This window comes from Ischnura elegans, chromosome 9 (genome assembly GCF_921293095.1).
Source record: "Ischnura elegans chromosome 9, ioIscEleg1.1, whole genome shotgun sequence".
NCBI lineage: Eukaryota > Metazoa > Arthropoda > Insecta > Odonata > Coenagrionidae > Ischnura > Ischnura elegans.
This window is the reverse complement of record NC_060254.1, coordinates 57174124-57192533: the sequence shown is the minus strand read 5'-3', so window position 1 is coordinate 57192533 and position 18410 is coordinate 57174124. Positions and strand designations below refer to the sequence as shown.

At 39.1% G+C, this 18410-nt stretch overlaps 1 protein-coding gene across 1 annotated transcript in view; it reads left to right on the top strand.

The window, feature by feature from the left end:
- Positions 1-18410, top strand: part of LOC124165339 (cell death abnormality protein 1-like) — a 44060-nt gene that overhangs the window by 14175 nt on the left and 11475 nt on the right. Inside the window, exons 5-10 of the mRNA XM_046542697.1 lie at positions 633-761; positions 7064-7204; positions 11315-11452; positions 13887-14024; positions 14612-14752; positions 15830-15964. Coding sequence (XP_046398653.1) covers positions 633-761; positions 7064-7204; positions 11315-11452; positions 13887-14024; positions 14612-14752; positions 15830-15964 — 822 coding nt within the window. The remainder of the gene's footprint in view (positions 1-632; positions 762-7063; positions 7205-11314; positions 11453-13886; positions 14025-14611; positions 14753-15829; positions 15965-18410) is intronic.

The window sequence follows — 18410 nt, the reverse complement described above, 5'->3', positions numbered from 1 at the left end:
TTTTCGTTTCCCTCTGGGTCGTAACGGAACATTTTCGTTTCGTTTCACTAGCAATCCATGAATATTGGTCCGTTTTTTGTCATACATACGTTTATTTTGAGAAAGTTTGTGGGCAAAAATGTATACAAGCTCTGCAGCTAGCTATTGTGGGAGGAAGGTGAAGAAAAATTTTCAGCGCTTCCCATTTTAGATCATTTAAAAGTTATTCACATTATTTTTTATTTGGCCGTTGATTCATTACTTAGTTTTGCTTCCTTTTAAATGTAATTATATTTGTTGAAGATGAGAAGGGATTTCAGACTTTTGGTCATGACAAACTGATTTTGAATTTTTAATATAATTCTTTGATTTTTCAAGGTGAATTATGTATTAAAGTTTGCTCACTTGGTACTCAACAGGAATTTTAGTTGACTTTTCCTTTTATGGGAACACCTTGTCTGTTTCACATCTGTGAGAGTAGGTGATAATATAATAATATACCTACAATAATGTCAATAGATGCAGAGCTATAAGATGAACACTTATTATTCGAACATGATCATATCAAAGCACCAAATAAGATGGAGGGAAAAATAATTGTAAATTTCTTATATACAATTTAGGCTCAAATAATAATAAAATTTATTTTTCAGATGGAAAGTACGGTGCCTTGTGCAAAAATGATTATGACTGCTCTGGCCTTGAAAATGGGATGTGTGGTAACTCTACTTGTACGTGTAAGGAAGGATTCCATGTGGTTGGCAAAGAAGTCTGTGTTTCAAGTACGTATTTTAATTATTAGTGAGTTACTAAATCAGGAATGGGAGATATCATATCTCTCCATTTCATATTACAGTGAAGTCAGAAACAAGCTTTACAAGCCCACACTCAATCTCATTATATCACTATATGATTCAACTTGGATGAATCAAATCAGTCTAGAATATTTTTATCTTGCAGTGGTGAAGCTTAGTTGTAATTTGAGAGACTGAGAGTATCTGAATTGATTTCAGTTGAACCTTTATCACATTCTAATTAAGCTCAAACATATGTACTATGCTACCAAGAAAGTGGGGTGAAACTAATTTGACCAAAATTTGAATGGAGCCATGTGTGGTTAAGTGTTCGGTCAACTTGGTTAGCTTTGGAGGTCTTAATATCAGTAGGTAGACTCCCAACCGGCTGGATGGAACATGCACAAATTCATATCTGCTGTAGCATGCGTACATCCCGCTAATGTATTCTTGAGTACATAGAGCCTGGTCTCTTGAACACTTACAAGTCTCATAGAATATTTCGGTCCTTCTGCATGAAGTGTGGATAAATGTATGTTGACTGCATTGTTAAAACATTCCCCTGGACGGGGAATTGAACTCCCCGGGGTAGACCACTACTATATCCAGGCTAATTGATTACTATGGCAATTAACTAAGGTTTATGGCGGCAGATGTTACGATTTTGTGATGCATTTAGGATTGGACTTCAAAAGAATTGTCATCATCATTAGTCAACAATCCTAAGATTGGTTTGACGCAGCTCTCCATTTCTCTCTCCTATCCGCTAATCTCTTCATTGCTACATATTTATTCTCTTTTACATCCTTTATAATCTGTCCTATATAACTCATTCGGGGCCGTCCCTTGCCCTTTTTCCCTTCCACTTGTCCTTCAACGATTTTCTTCATCAGACCATCGTGCCTCAAAATGTGGCCAACTAAGTTGTCCCTTCTTCTGCTTAATGTTTTTAGGAGGCTTCTCTTTTCTCCCACTCTCCTTAGCACATCCTGGTTACTCACATGGTCAATCCATTTTATCTTCATCATTCTTCGGTAGCACCACATTTCGAATGCTTCCACTCTTGACTTCTCTGCTGCTGTCAACGTACTTTCAAAAAGCCACAACAAGCCTCAGTGGTAATGACAAATATAAAAGCCAGAGCTCTGTGACTCAGTTCCTGAGGAATTTTTTCCTCTGGCAATAAATGAGAACTTACAAATCTCTGCCATAATACAGAGAGGGAAGTACAGTTCAGGGAAATTGCTAGAGGCTTATTCAAGACCAATAAATGAGTATCGTAGAGGTCGAAATAATGAAAACATTGAAATTTTAAAGTTTTTCTTTCGCTCATGTCCTCATCAAATATTCCTATTGTTATTTTATTGGCTAAAATACTGTCCTAGATTTCGTCATCTTCACTTCTGATATTTAGGCAGTTTTTCAAACCTAGTGGTGTAAACTTCCCTACTACACAAGCACACAGTGTGTATCCGAACTAACTTCAAAAGCAAATCATCAAACACCCTTGGCATAATATGATTTTTCCTAGCTTGGGAAATAACAACAGTAGAGTGAGTATAAAATATGTCTTCGCGCTTTAATAGCAATCGAAATAGAGAATATTCATAAAATTCGAAAATGCTAGAAAAAATTGGCAAACTTTATAGGTTACTCTTTTCTATTTGTTTTAAGTGGTTTCAATTAGTGGCGTAACTAGGAATATACAGGGTGTTTCAAAAAGGACTTTACAACTGTATTATGTCAACAATTTTTAATAGCATAGATTGATGAGGATGACCGAGAACGAAATGTTTTCTTTATGCAAGATGGCGCACCGCCACACTATCTGACTGACGTCCGGGATTTTCTAAATGACCGCTTCCCAGGTCAATGGATTGGCCGTGAAGCGCCAATTGCATGCCCCCCCCCCCCCCGTTCCCCACATAGAACATCTTTAGTTTAAGGTAAAAAAAACTTGAAGTTTTTTCCTTTAAATTAACACCAAAACCAGCTCTGTACCTTGTTTAATAAAATTTATATGAATTTTCAAAGTTGTAAAGTCCTTTTTGAAACACCCTGTATTTGGGGGGAATGAGAAGGCCTGGGGGCGACCGAGCAACAGGGCTTTGGGAAAATTTTTGAGAAATTACGTGCCTGGAAATTAAGGCTGAATCACACGATCATTTTTTTCGTCGCGATAAGTGATCGCTCGAGTGATCATTTGTCTGAATCACACGGTCACTCCCCACATAGCAGAAATTCGTCTCGGATACGTCTCTGAGACGTATCGAATATCACATGTTACGTCTGAGACGTATCGAATATCACATGTTACGTCTCAGAGACATTCTGAGAGCTTCAGAGACATCTCTGAGATGTAACTATGTAAAAAAATGGTCTCTGAGATGTCTCATGAGACTTCGTACTATGGTATGCTTTATAAAAAAATAAAAAAATAATTAAATTTAAATTATACAGTTATGGCCTAGTTTTCTCGATTATTTTTTGCGACAAATTTTGTGATGGATCACCTTTTGAAAATAAGAAAACCACATTAAATGTCGTGATTTTAATAATCAAAACTGCAGAATTTCTCCGTAAAATATATATAGAAGGCATTGATGGCGTTTAAATACGTTTTTTTTAATTCCTGAACGTCTCACGATTACATCTCCGAAACATACGCGATATTCGAGACCATAGTGAGACGTTTCTGAGAGGTTCGTTGCTGTGTGGGTCCCGCCGTCACCTTTCGCATTATTTACACAGCTCGTTGTCATAGGACCCGCATCACGAAAATATATGGCGTGTCTTTGTTTACCTATGTCGTTCCCACGCTTGCCAAACGGTGCGCTGCAATCGCTCCACACGGCCATGCGTTCTGATTGGCTGATATGGGGTTTTAGTGACGGTTTCTGCGACGGATAAAGCGACCAGACGAGTGATGAAAAAAGTGATGGGAATCCTCATCATTGGAGTGATAGCGAAAAACAAATGCCGGTGGCGATCAATAGGCTAGTTTCCTTCGTCAAAGAAAACGAAAGACATTGATTGCGATTCGTTACCCATCATTAGTGTATTCACAATATACAAATTATTTGGTTTTAGTAATCCCAGTTTAGACGAATGGCAACGGTCAATTTTAACCGCATTTGAAAAACGCCAGATTGGCGCCCATACGATGCCACTCCACGTGACGTCACAATGACCTAGATGCTATACGAGTACTTAAGAGTTTTACATCATCTGAAATTACCAATGCATGCATGAGGGACAGAGTTCAGTTAAACATTTTTTAATAATCACCTATTAAAACTGCCTATGGTCGGAAGGTTTCCTTTGTTTGATAAGGTATTAATAATCCTTATTTAAGGCAAGCAGGGTACTCTGCTACCTGCTTGCGCCTGCACCGTAGCGGCGCTCAGAATCTCGCCCCAAGGTCACCTCACTTTGCGGCAGCGGGAACCAGAATGACGTCACACGGGCTTTTCCCAACATCCATACTTAGCCGTCGCGTTTTTTGTGCGCTTGAAAATTTTCAGTTATCATGTGATCGCAAAAAATAGATATCGTCATTATAAATCTAAAACCGTGAAATTCGTACTCCAGGAGTAATAATCTTTGGTTTTAGGCAATAAAAAAATAATAGGAAACCACCCTATTGCGAGTGATCACTTGAAAATGACGAAAAAAAATGATCGTGTGAATCAGGCTTTGGGGATGGTCGGATCGGATACTTCGGATCCAAATTCGCTTAAGGCAATGAATCTGGATCCGAAATTTTAAATTTATGCTTCAGTGAATGCGACGTCCCATACGAGGGAAATGGAAAGAGTTCCGATCCAACCTTCGCTGCGCCATTGCAATGCGATGCTTGTCCTTCTCATATACCATTTTGTTTAAAATCTCTCGTAGGGGTTATGCAACAGAATTTCAGCCTCGGAAAATTTTAAGGCAAAATACGACAGGCACATAGTGTGACTCTTACAAAGAGACTGAACAACCGTCAGCAGAATCTCAACGCCGTAGAATAACAATCATATCGGTATCGGTGGCGGCGGGGATAAGTCTTCGCCTACCATACCGAAGGTCGCGGATTCGTGTCCCGCCTGGATAGGTTGCACCTTCCAGGACATGGGTGTGTGTGATCGTTTGTTGTCGATTGTTTAAACTTCCGATGTAAAGGTCTCCATGTGCTGTTTTAGGGGGTAATTAAAATAAATAAATAAAATAAATGAAAGTGACTACGTCGCTGATAAAGAAAACACTATCGGCTCACCAATACCCCATGCCTCTGATATATTTTTTTTCCTTTCCGAGGCCACACAGTCCATAAATCAAAATAAGAATTCCAGCCGTTTCATTAATTTTCATTAAAAATAACTCGGGTTATTGTTATTTATACCAACGGCAACGGCATATCTACGGCCATTTTTCAAATATTTACCCATTCATATTTATGTTTTCCTGAAATCATGGCAGCACATTGTGCATCCATTTTATAATAGGTGTTTGATTATGATATGAAATTCTCACCAAATATATTTCAATAAGCAACGTAATTTCATCAGACACGTTACTATGGATACATTGTTATTTGCTTTTTGGAAAAAATGACTTTTTTTCCTACCATATTCTCTTTATGCTTGCAGCTGATGTTTTATTGTAATAGAATGCGCACTGAAATAAATTATGGAAGGTAAAATTTGAATAGGGATGTTCCAATGTCTTGAAAGTAAGACTGACTATAGTAAATAGACAATTTATAAAGGCCGTTTTACACGGGGCACGGAATTGCGCAGGTTAGAACTGCATTAATTTCACTCACCGCTCAAATGTATGAGCCCGCAAGAGATGCTGTACGCGGCGAATTTATTTATTTATTTATTTCAAAAGCCCACATACAACAATTATTGCCAATTTACAGTGGCGCAATAACAAGATAATAAGTTTATTGCTAAAAATTAAGGTCTTAGATAGTTGACATTAGCTTCTTTTTTGGCAATTAACGATAACATTCGCCGTGTAGCGTATCTCTTACGGGCTAATCCGTATGACGGTGCTTAAGAACCTTGAATACGTATCACGTGACAAGTATCCTAGCGACTGGAGCGCCATTATATATGGCGACCGGCGGGAATCATTGGAGTCGCGTTATTTGAGGAATAGTGGGGCACAGGGGCGGTCTGGCCAGGTCGGCTGGTCGGCGATCGCCGAGGGCCCCGAGATTAATGGGCCCCCGCAACGTTCGTGTTCATCGTAAAGGGTATAAGATAGGCGAAGTCAAAAAAGACTCAAGAGTACTTGAACCAAAGTTTTTTTGCCGTATTAAAATTCTACGTTTTCATTGGTTGCTTTATTTACGACATACTCTGCTTAATAAGATTATATAAAAAATAAAATAACGATGTCAGAAGATTAAAGAGAACCTAATGTTTTTTCGAAAGGGTTATTCGAAAAGGTATTTTTGAGTTTTTTTAGATTTCAGCACGGTTTCAAGTAAAAAATACACTCAATTGTAGATAATAGAACAATAATATATTATTAAATTTTATAACATGTTAATTTCTCACTTTTCATCATATTTTTCCTTTCTGAAATCGCAATTTTTTATCGACTTTTATCTAGCTTTTAAGTGCCAGGATAGCGTCAAAATCCATTTCCGGGCATGCAATTTCGTAAAAATTTTCCGGGGGAGAACTCCCCCCTCAGGGTAAGGGGGAACCCGTCATGAGCCCCAAACCGCCCCTGGGGCCTCCTACTATGGTATGTCAATTGAGGTGTTCCTGCCAAAACTACCTTCCATTTTCCCAGGCGGAGAGTCCTTTCCCAATCCGAGTGAATTTCGACAACAGCAAAACTCCATTATAATTTATCGCCAAGCAACACGGCGATGTTTCTGCGGATACAGGCACTGCCGTCGACATCGCCGTGCAATATGTTGGCTGCAATTATCGCAATGTTAGGATGCAGTGGCGTAATTATCGGGGGGGGGGGGGGGGGGAGGATAAGGGGATAGATCCCCCCCCAAAGACTTGGAGAAAAAAAAGTATTTGAAACTTTTGCTTAATTTTGACACTTAATAACTGCATCTGCTTAAAGTAAAAATTTTTTAGTGCCAAAATGATGCAACATGTTTTTTTAGGCATGTCATATGTTAATAATTTTCCGGGACCCCGTCGTCTGCGAGGGGTCGCCACCCTAGGCCATTTCATCCCCCCAAAGCATATTCCTAGTTACGCCACTGTGTGGACGTAGCATAAAATGAGGGGAAACGTTCTTAGAAGTGATCTATTTCCCTATTGCAGATGACTATGTTGGAGACACGTGCTTTGATGGCAGGGATTGCGAAGGTTTGCCGAATGGAGAGTGCAGTGTCAGTAAGGGAGAAGGAAAGTGTCGCTGCAAATATGGATATCATACTGACACTCATAAACAATGCGAGAAAGGTAAGATCAAGTGGACTGCTATCGCCGCAAAAAAAGGTATAACGCTGAACTTAGAGCATTTGTTTGAAATAGTGTAGTTTCCTTTCATCAAAGAAAACGAAAGGCATTGATTGCGATTCGTTACCCACCATTAGTGTATTCATAATATACATATTATTTGGTTTTAGAAATCCCAGTTTAGACGAATGTTAATGGCCAATTTTAACCTCATTTGAAAAATGCCACATTGGCGCCCATGCGATGTCACTCCACGTGACGTAACAGGGACCTAGTTTCTATACAAGTAGATAGGAGTTTTACATCGTCTGAGGTTACCAAAGCATGCATTAGGCGCAGAGCTCAGGGAAACATCTATTAATAATCACCTATTAAAACTGCCTATGGTCGGAAAGTTTCCTTCGTTTGATAAGGTATTAATAATCCTTATTTAAGCCAAGCGCTATCACATAGCATGGTACTCAGCTACCTGCTAGCATCCTGCGTCGTATCAGTGCTCATAGCCTCGCCCCAAGGTCACCTCACTTGCGGCAGCGGGAAGCAGAACGACGTCACGTGGGGTTTTCCCAGCATTCATACTTACGCGTCGCGTTTTCGCGCGCTTGTAATTTTTCACTTTTCATTTAATCGCGAAAAATAGATATTGTCATTTAAAAATAAAATGCGTGAAATACGTACTCCAGGAGTAATAATCTTTCTATTTAGGCAATAAAAAAATAATAGGAAACCACCCTATTCTGTCGAAGCTCAATAGGGTCGTGACATACATCGTTATACTCATTGACTATTTGGCTTCAACAATGGAGCATCAAACATTGTTTAAACGGAAAGTTTTACCTTCTACGGTCGAAATAGTGAAGAAGAACACGCGAAAAATATGAAAATGGTGAAACAGTCGTCTTCATCATCTTGTCACGGGCAACATAATAATAACAATAAATATTTGATTGGTGCATTTCATTGTATATTTTATAGAGACAATGACATCTTCGCATTACAAAGGGCTTTTTAAAATTAACTTTTACCAATTCCTTGATTTTTAAAATGGCCGAAAGGCAGACTTCAATTTTCTACGTTTAAAAGAGTATCTGAATATTGAAGTTACGTATGCAATATGCAAAAAAATATTTCTAAACGCCCAGCGGCATTGCACTCCACCAAAACGACGATTTTCGTCTTCTTGGCTTATTTTAAGTAGATATCATCATCACTGCAGCTCGATTCTGTAAATGTGATATGGCCGTCACAAGCGGATTTCGTCAATGTATTCACGGCTTTGACGCTGCAGCGATTCTGAAACTTTTTAGTGACGTCACTCTCACAGCCGCGTCCGTGAAAGTATTCACGCCCAAGAGGGCCCGTGGTAGCAGTGGTAGCTTCGTCGCGGCAATGCGCTCTAATTTTTCATTATGAATTTACGCTGTGATTGATAATTAATAGCACATTATTCATTAATTACGATGGTGGCTATTTCATATTGTCACTTCGCATAAGTGATATGTATTAAAAACAAATAAAAGAAATGCATAAAGTTAAATTTACATTCGCGTCCTATTTAAATTGATTGGCGTTCATTGCGATTGAAGTTGGTGGGAAGTTAAACCTTGCGCTGAGGGTTTGACAATTATCTTATATTTGTGCATCTTCTAGAATGTACAATTAAAATACTGACAACTTAATTTTCATAATAATTTGGAGTAGAACCAACGGTAAAAGTATTGTGCGGTATTGAATGTTAACAGATTTATTTAATATTTATTTCGTAAGTTCAAGCCTTCGATTTGTTTTTATTAACGAGAATGGAGGCTCTTTACATACCTCCGCTACTTTTGCATGAGCATCAATGTCGACGGAGGCAATAGATGCACATACTTCGACGGCAGATACGCGATATCAACATTCCCTTCGAGACGCGAGATTGGCGATGGATCACTGAGTTCACACCACGATTAATTCGTAGACGTTTAGATGGCTTGCCGGGGCATACTTTAGTACGTTAAGATAAACATTGATCATCTATTCCATCTCTTCCATGCATTATTGCTTCCGTTCAGTAACACGACCAACATGATTCGTTTTTCTGTTGACATAATAGAAATACTAAGACATGTAAACATCTCGTCCTCTAGCAGAAACTGTTAATAATCTACTCATATTCGCGCCAGAAACATTTCCATCAGTATAAATCGTGAATAGTGGCATGTGCTTGCACAATCAGACATATATGTATACGCACCACAGCGCATTTAAAATTATGTACTGAAATGATGAGAACAGCTCAAACGCATACGAGAATGAACCATTATTAAATAATAAAATAACACTTGTTATCATTCCGCGTAAGCATTAGCTCCATACTATGAGGAAATTAGAGCTAATTGTGCAATTACGAGCCCGCTCCGTGATAACTGACTTCGATACGCAGCACTTGACAACATATAAGAGGTAATATACAGTTTATAGCTATAAACTAATTAAGCAACCGTAACTTATCATTAATAGGTACTTTTAAAAGAAAAGACCTCACTCAAAATTGAGTAAAGAAGTATTATTTACTTTGGGAGTGAATATTCCACGGCATTGTATATGTTTCTCTATGGTAACTGAAGTTGCAGTTGGCCGCTGAAGTAAGTTTGTATCGGAGATTCTGATTCGTTCCTCGCGTCCGCACAGCTACCAACATAAGAAACTGAAGTGATCGTTCGCAATCCGTCAAACATCTCACGACACAGGCTTACAGGATCGCTTGAACGTCTTTCACGGTGAGAGGCGTGAGAACTCCACTGTGGTTCGAACCACGCGAAGCACAGGTATGACATTTACAGAATCGAGCTGCAGGTCAGCAATCCTAGGATTGGGTTGACGCAGCTCTCCACTCAGTTCTCCTATCAGCTAATCTTTTCACACCTACGTATTTCTTCTCTTTCACATCTCTCTTTACTTGTTCCATATATTTTGTTCGAGGTCTTCCTTTTCCATTCCTGCCTTCCACTTGTCCTTCGACGATTGTCTTCATCAGGCCATCATGTCTCAAGATGTGGCCTATAAGGTTGTTCCGTCTTCTTATTAAGGTTTTCATGAGGCTTCTCTTCTCTCCTACCCTTCTTAGGACTTCCTCGTTACTAACTCGGTCGATCCATTTGATTTTCATCAAAGGTGCTACGATCTTTTATTTATTTAAATATCTCTAACTTCCACCAATTGAAGCCTGAATCTGTTGAACTTATTCAGGTATTCTTCTAAACATCGAAAATTGAAATATGCCTTTCGGCCATTTTAAGAATCAAGGAATTGGTAAAAAATAATTTTAAAAAGCTCTTTGTAATGTAAGTATGTCGTTCTCTCTATAAAATATGCAATAATATGCACCAATCAAATATTTTGCCCGTGAAAAGATAAAGAAGACGACCGTTTCACCGTTTTCGTAGTTTTTCGCTTGCTCTTCTTCACTCTTTCGACCGTAGAAGGTAAAATTTTACGTTTAAACAATGTTTGATGATTTATTGTTGTAGTCGAATAAACAATGAGTAAAACGATATATGATACGACCCTTTGGAGCTTCGGCAGAATTTCGTACAAATTCTTAAAGTTCAGAGTTCTACCTTTTTGCGGCGATAGTAGATAGTTACTTATGTTGCCACTATGAGCGTATTTTATTGGTTTCCAAACATTTCCGCGACGCGGCGAGAACTGCATACCAATTCAATTGTTCTCAATATTCGCAAAAGTGCATTTGCACTAGGAGTATAATTGAGAATTTATAAATTCTATTGGGACGTGATCCTCATACTTCTACGTGCGTGCATTTTTAAATCTTTACCACTAAAACTTCAAGTACATACTTTCAGGAGTTTTTTAGGATTTTTTTTCTACTCTTCAAATGTGTAATTCCAGTTATTCTCGAATGAATATAAAGCACTTTTTTGTACATATCGTTTTTTTCGAAAAAGAACATTCCATTAATCGATATTTTTAGTTCAAATTTCAATATTTTTTTAATTCGAGCATTTTGTTTCGATTAAATATCGACTGCTTCAAAAATCGATTTTGACTGAAAATTTTCCATCACTAATCCCACCTCTAGCAAGATAAGCAAGATTTTACCTCTTTTAGATGCCTCACTTGGAGACCCGTGCAAAGATGGAAAAGGATGCGCTGGAGTAACGTACGGGAGGTGTAGTGCCAGCAAAGGCGATGGGACATGTGTATGCATCTTCGGATACCATGTTGAAAATGGAAAATGCAAGTTTGGTAAGTTAAACCCATGAACCTTCTTAACTATTAATGGAAGTAATAACAACTTTGTAATATTCCAAGAAACGATTATCCACCCAACCGGATTCGGCACTTACTGTTATGTGCTAAATACAATAATCGTTGATTATTTGTGTTTCCTATCTTTGAAATTCATATTCTTTCCAACTCATAGCGATGGAGGTTGTAATAAAATCCCTTTGACCGCATATTATGTGACCTAAAAAGCCTCGTTCTAATTTAATAGATGACATATTATTCCTTACCTGCGTAGTTAGATCAACAATTGCGCCTTGCGATATATCAATAGCCATCGACTCAAACTGTTATCAAAGCTGAACTGCTTCAACTTCGCTAATAGATCGAATCAGTACCTCAATCGATTCGTGCTCCCTTCTCACAGCTTCATAGCTGCTGAACATTTGAGTAGAGTCTTAAGGACGTTTTACACGGTACACGGAATTGCGCAATCTGACGTACGTGCAAAGCGCAATCAAAATTGCGTCATGAAAAGCGGTGAATTGCTAGAACACATGCGAGAATGCATGGATGCGAGACGGCAAAATAGCCCCTGTTCTAATTTCGTTCATGCATTCGCGCAATTCCACGCCATTATAGAAATTAATGCAGCTCTAACCTGCGCAATTCCGTGCCCCGTATAAAACGGCCTTTATAGTCGACTTCAGGTAAGAGGCATTATCATTAATGATGAACGTTAATTTCGTCTTATTTCAATTTAAATTAAGTTAACCATCTGTTTATTCTCTCTAATAAATTACTTTGAAGTATTGCGAATTCTTACGTGAGTGAACGATCTCATTCGATTATAATTTACTTCGTGGCATTGCATATCTCTGACTTGACAAACTGGACTCACGTCACACCATAGATCAATATCCAACTCAAACTAGGTCAGAGCCGTAAACTCTAGAGAAGAATTAAAGGGGGGCAGAAACCTTTGAAATTAAGAACTTTTATTAGGTTACGCGGGATCTATAAACCGGTTTTTAAAAAGCGGACCTGGGAGGGAATTGGCCAAAAGCTGCCGGGAAGTGTAAACTAACGCCATCAGTTGAGGAAGCTTAAAACTATTTTTCCGTATGGAAATTAAGTTACGTAATTAGAGCGAATTGAAACAAAATTTCAAATGTCTGATTATAGAATATTGTGTTGTCATCAGAAGCAAGCGAATGCGCAAAATTTTAAGCCGATCCTGCAATGGGAAGTGGGTTACAAATCAATTGCAAGATTCCGTCGACAAAACAGAGAAACAGACGAGGCAAGTGAAGAAAATACTGCCTCATAGGAATAACCGATCAAAAATGCGAAATTAAATTTCAGAAGCAGAAAACGGACATTGCGAAGTAATCTTTCATGGATAAAGTCATAAAGGAGTTATATGAATCAGGGCCGGCCTTAGGGTGGGGCGACCGCCCCGGGCCCCGCGCTTTGGGGGGGCCCGCGTGTGAAATTAAAACGATCTTTTTTCATTTTACAGAAATTGCTTTAGGCTTACATCTAATTAACTTTCATAATCTAATTTATAAAAATACGTACCTATTGAAAAAGCGCGCTTTTTATGTTTATTTTACGTTATAATTTTATGAATAAATATAATTATAAATTTTATTTGTATTATATTATTTTGAACTCAACTGCGTGATGGTATCATAACGGCGTAATTACGAAGTCTGAATTTGGGAGGGGAACACATACTTAGCCAGAGAGTGGTAGGAATTCAAAATGCTCCAGTTTGTAGATGGGGTATAGAGTTTAATATTTTAAGTGAAGGGCCCCGCACTGAAGGTTCGCCCCTAGCCCCGCACCTGCTAGGGCCGGCCCTGATATGAATGTTTAGAATAAGAAATTTATGGCCTTTAAATAATTGGAAAATAACGAAATTTAGGTGATTTGTCTCCAATTTAAGTGGTCAACAGTGTGATATCCTCCATAAACACCCTGATGGATAGGAATCTGAAATACTTCAGGGGGTGGTAGGCGAGACAATTTTAAGCATATTTTTCTCCATAAACATGGGATCAGAACTCCTTAGTTAGTGACCTATGGCAAAGCAAACACTTTTTCATAGCAGTTAGGGACCATAAAAACGGTTTTTCTTGGGTATCCGGCCTTTTCGACATTATGGAGTTTTAAGGACATTAAATAATTCAGGTTGGACGAAAATGTGTGACTATGATCATCGAAAACAATTAACCTTTGAGCTTAATTAAACGAGAGCTTCGAGTGAGTATCAACAATGCGTTTGCGCAATCTCACTCATTCTGAGATTAATTGTATGCATCTTTTTTTTCCCATTTTTTTGCTCTTTTTATGGTAGACTCTTTATTTCCATTTTCATGTCATCGCCAGTGTAGTTGTAACAATAAGTATTAAATAATTGAATTAAATATATTTCTCCCTCTCTCTCTAGATGCATTTATTGGACTTGGATGTCAGAATGGGACAGGCTGCGAAGGATTACTAAATGGGAAATGTAGCGCCACCTCGGGGTATGGAACGTGCGTATGCGACGATGGATATCACCCTCTGATTGGAAAGTGCGTGAAAGGTAAGCTGGCAGTGGGAGATGGGGCCCCATTTGACCAAGGTGCTCTTGTATACAGAAGCATTCCATTTTATTTCCATAGGCGTACCCAGCGAGGGGCAGGACGGGGCAGCTCCCCCCCTGGAAGCAAAAACCGTAAATGTCTTTGAGGAAAATAATATTTTTTCAAGAAAATAATTTTAAAAACTAATAAAAGAGCTGTTAAAATTTCCTTGAAATGTTGATTTCATTCACCTTTTCCATGCTTAAATCTTACCTACAACTTGAACAACCATGGCTTGCCCCCCCCCTTGTTTTGATCCTGGGTACGCCTTTATTTCTTTCCTATATTAAATAATATTCCAGTATAAAAATAATATTTTTATTAATACCACGTTTTCCAAAAAAGAAGTAAATAACTGCCTATGGCCCCTTAAATTATTGACTATTTCAAATATGATTGATGGGAAAGGAAAATAAGTTTTCGAAGAACATTTCAGATATCAAAAACGAAAAACGTGGTGCGCATGTGAGATAATAAAATTAATAATTTCTGGTCAATATATGTATACAAGATTTGTCTCTAGTGAAAGCGAATGTGATTTTTCTAGATATCCATGTTGGTGACCCTTGCCAAGATGGAAAAGGTTGTGAGGGACTGATGAATGGATTGTGTAGTGCAAAATATGGAGCGGGAAGGTGCTTCTGTGCCTCAGGATTCCATGCTAATACCCAAGGGGCTTGCGAGAAAGGTAAGCTGTCAGACCACATGCAGGTGAACCATAAAAACATATGCCAAACTAATACATATCTTGCTCGTAATTTAATTAGGTACCATTTCTTATGATGCATTGAAGTAGAAGTAATTTTGTAGATTTTCTTGAGACAAAAAGTTTCTATATGTGCAAACATGACTCTGACATAGCCTCATAGATCCAAGTTGTGAATACATATGTACTGTTAAAGAATTACCCACTGCCCAAGCTTGAAACTGTTAGTAGTCTGGCGGGAGTATGATGGCTCGTTCAAAAATTTTTATCTGGGTATTTTGATAGTTTGAAAAATCAGTAGACTCTCAATTTGGATCCTCAATTGAATCATTTGCAATGAGTAATTCATTACTCGAGGCAACAAAGAAGATTGACCGATATTCCCACACTTTTGAGGCTGGATTTTGAGTCACATGACGTCGCATTATGAAGCTAAATATAGGCGCTGATTGGAAGTTGAATGGATGATCACCTGTGGCGCGCGAGTAACAGTTCACTTTAAGGGCTATCGTCCTTGGGAATTTCCTTCATTCTTCATTGTTGCCTCGAGCAATGAATGACTCATTGAACGACTCAATTGAGGATCAAGACTTTGCTCTTTAAATGATGTTCTGGAATACGGGCATGCATTTAAGGAAAGGATCACTCGCGGCAGTTTGATTAACGATGAACCACGCAAAATAAGTGTGCGAGGCCTAGGAGTGGCTGAATGGCGGTGAACCACTCGGCCAAAGTTGGTGACGTCATCAACTTATCTTCCATATGGCTCGAGAAGTAGGTTATGGATCGAAAAACAGAAAAATTATCGTATATTTAATTTCCAAGCACTTCCAAAGTTTACAATAATTTAAAATAAATCAATGAGTCCGTTGAGACTACAGGGCTTAAGTGGTCTTCATTTTGGGGGGGCAGAGAAAAGGGGTCCTTGTCCTTTGCCCCTTCCCCTTATAATAGGCCTTAGGTTAATTTCTCGTGAATTTACAAATTAAATTAAATTCGAACTTTATAATATCATTGCTTATGGAATGGGTTAAAAAATGACTTCTTTTTCAATTTCAGATGCAAAGTATGGAGACAAGTGCCAAGATTGGAAAGGTTGTGAATCATTGGTGAATGGCAAATGCTCTAACCTCACAGGAACTTGCACCTGCAAACAAGGATTCCATGCAGACAGCATGGGTAACTGCGTGAATGGTAAAGTTCCTAATTCTATTAGTAAAGTACTCCATCATTTACCGTAGGCTTGTATGGAGAATTTGGGTATCACATGAGATTATCTATAAACCCCACATTGGACATCCCTCATCAGTGTTGTAACCAGGGCCCACCCCCCCTCCCCCCCAAAATATAAAAAACTCAATTATTTTCCTTCATAAAAGAAAACAAAATATTGAAAACTGATGAATTTACGAAAAATTTCTTCGACAAATGAAGTTTTTTCAATTATGAAAAGTGTTAAAATTAGTTCAAAACCCATTACTTTATAGTATCCTTTTTTTTAATTTTCACCCCTCCATCCCCGAACGAAATTCCTGGCTATGCCACTGTCACTCATCAAATAAACATACTGCCAACTCCTTTTCATTCTGACTATGAAACCTATTCTCATCCTCCCTTTTCCCCACATACCATGCATTCTTCCCTTTAGCAGTTTTAAACATCTCCTTCCTGCTCAGTACTCTTTCAATTTAAACCATGTGTCTTTCCCTCATCTCATCTAAAGTCTTTCTTTCATAACCCACCATGCCTAGAACATCATCATTTCTCTTCCTATTGGTACACATCACCTTCTCCATTCTTTCCCACTGCCACATTTTGAATGCTTCTAGTCTCTTCTCATTCTCCTTTTTATTATCCACATATCTGCTCTCCCAATCAGACTCTACACATGGGCGTACCCAGCAAGTGGCGGGGGGGGGGGGGGGGGGGGGGGGGGGGAACTACACCCCCTAGAAGCGAAAATAAATTTATTTCAAAACAAAAGTTATGAACAAATTTTCCTTTTGAAGAAATTTTCAAGCAAATAATTATAAAACCTCATAAATTTCTGTCATAATTTCCTTATAATTTTGGTTTCATTAACCATTTCTGTGCAAAAAAGTTACAACTTGAACGACTGCAGCTAGTTTTGCCCCCCCTTAGTTTTGATTCTGGATATGCCCATCAGTGGCGCAGCGAGGGGGGGTTTTGGGGGATAAACCCCCCCCCCCCCCCCCCCAGAGCTCAGAGAAATTTTTAAGTTTAATCCATTTTACTCAATTGGATCAGTATTACTTATAGAATAGTGTTAGGATTAATCAAATATCCCACAGAAAGCAGTAAAACTCGCCATTTTGAACAATTATTCTTAAAAATTTTCTGAAGGAGGGCCCCCGCAACTCCTGCTTACCCTGGTAGGTATGCAATACCACAACACCCCTAAGTATTAGTTGCGCCTAAAACCCCCCCTAGCCTTAATTCTTAGCTGCACCCCTGATGCCCATGACTCTATGCTTGTGGTACAGTATTTGGAGGAGGAGACCTACAGCTGAGGTCATTTGTGCCATGAGGGAAGGGTATGGAAGGAACAGTGGAGAGGAACCCGTCGTCGGCATAAGCCTGCTCTTAATGAAAGACGAGGACCACGGCTTAACGTCCCATCCAACGGACGTAGTGTTGAGCTTGAATTTCCTTTCCACGCAACACTCAAGCAGGGATCGGGCAGTCTCTGAAAATTCTTTGCCACCCTGTGGATTTGAAACGGAGCCAACAGGGTGGGAAGCCAATGCTCTATCCACCGCACCAACCTGATCCCTCACGAATTCAATTGCTTTGGCTTTAACTTTGTGAAAATTCATGTTGAAATGAAAATATACAACCTTGGTAACTTTTTCACAGGAAAATTTATTGGTACGACGCGTTTCGACACTGAGGCGTCATTATCAAGTACACTCTGTATAATATCGACAATCCAATATATACCCAATTCTGGCCGGGGGGGAGGGAGAAGGGTTATACAGGGGGGGAAATTTGGGGTGGAGTGGGAGGGTTGGTGAGGGAATGGTTGGGATGCGTGACTAAGCCCACGCTAGGAGAGGCAGGTAAGATTCCTGGGCCGGGGGAAAGGGTCGGTTTGGAGCAGGGTAAATTGTTAAGGTTAAGTGCAGTGGTAATGAGAGGTGAGTTTCTCAAGAAGACGATGTAAATAAGAACATGTCCCAAACTCAAATTTCTTTTTATCTCCAACTCCTCTTCTTGACTTTGTGTAGAATGTCCGGTTCGAAGTCACTATGATGTCCCTCTTCCCACAGGTGCTTTGCAAAGTGGGATTGCTGTAAATTCCCCCTGCGTAAACACCTTTTGTGCTCTTCAGTTCTGGTCCGGAACGCCCTACCCATCTGTCCCACATACACTGCGTCACTCACTATTCCGTTATCTTTTCCTCAAATTCTTTCACAATGATCCCCACACCAGCCCCTTCATTTGCTCCTATTTACTGCAACATGTTCATGAATATTTATTCAATCTGAGGCTACTGACATGTCACACATCTCAGCCCCACTGCACTTTATAATTGTCATCAGGCTATATTGTAATCAGTAGGCATGGTACGGCTGATAACAGCAAATATAGCTTTAGAATTCTGCGGAGTATTTAACAA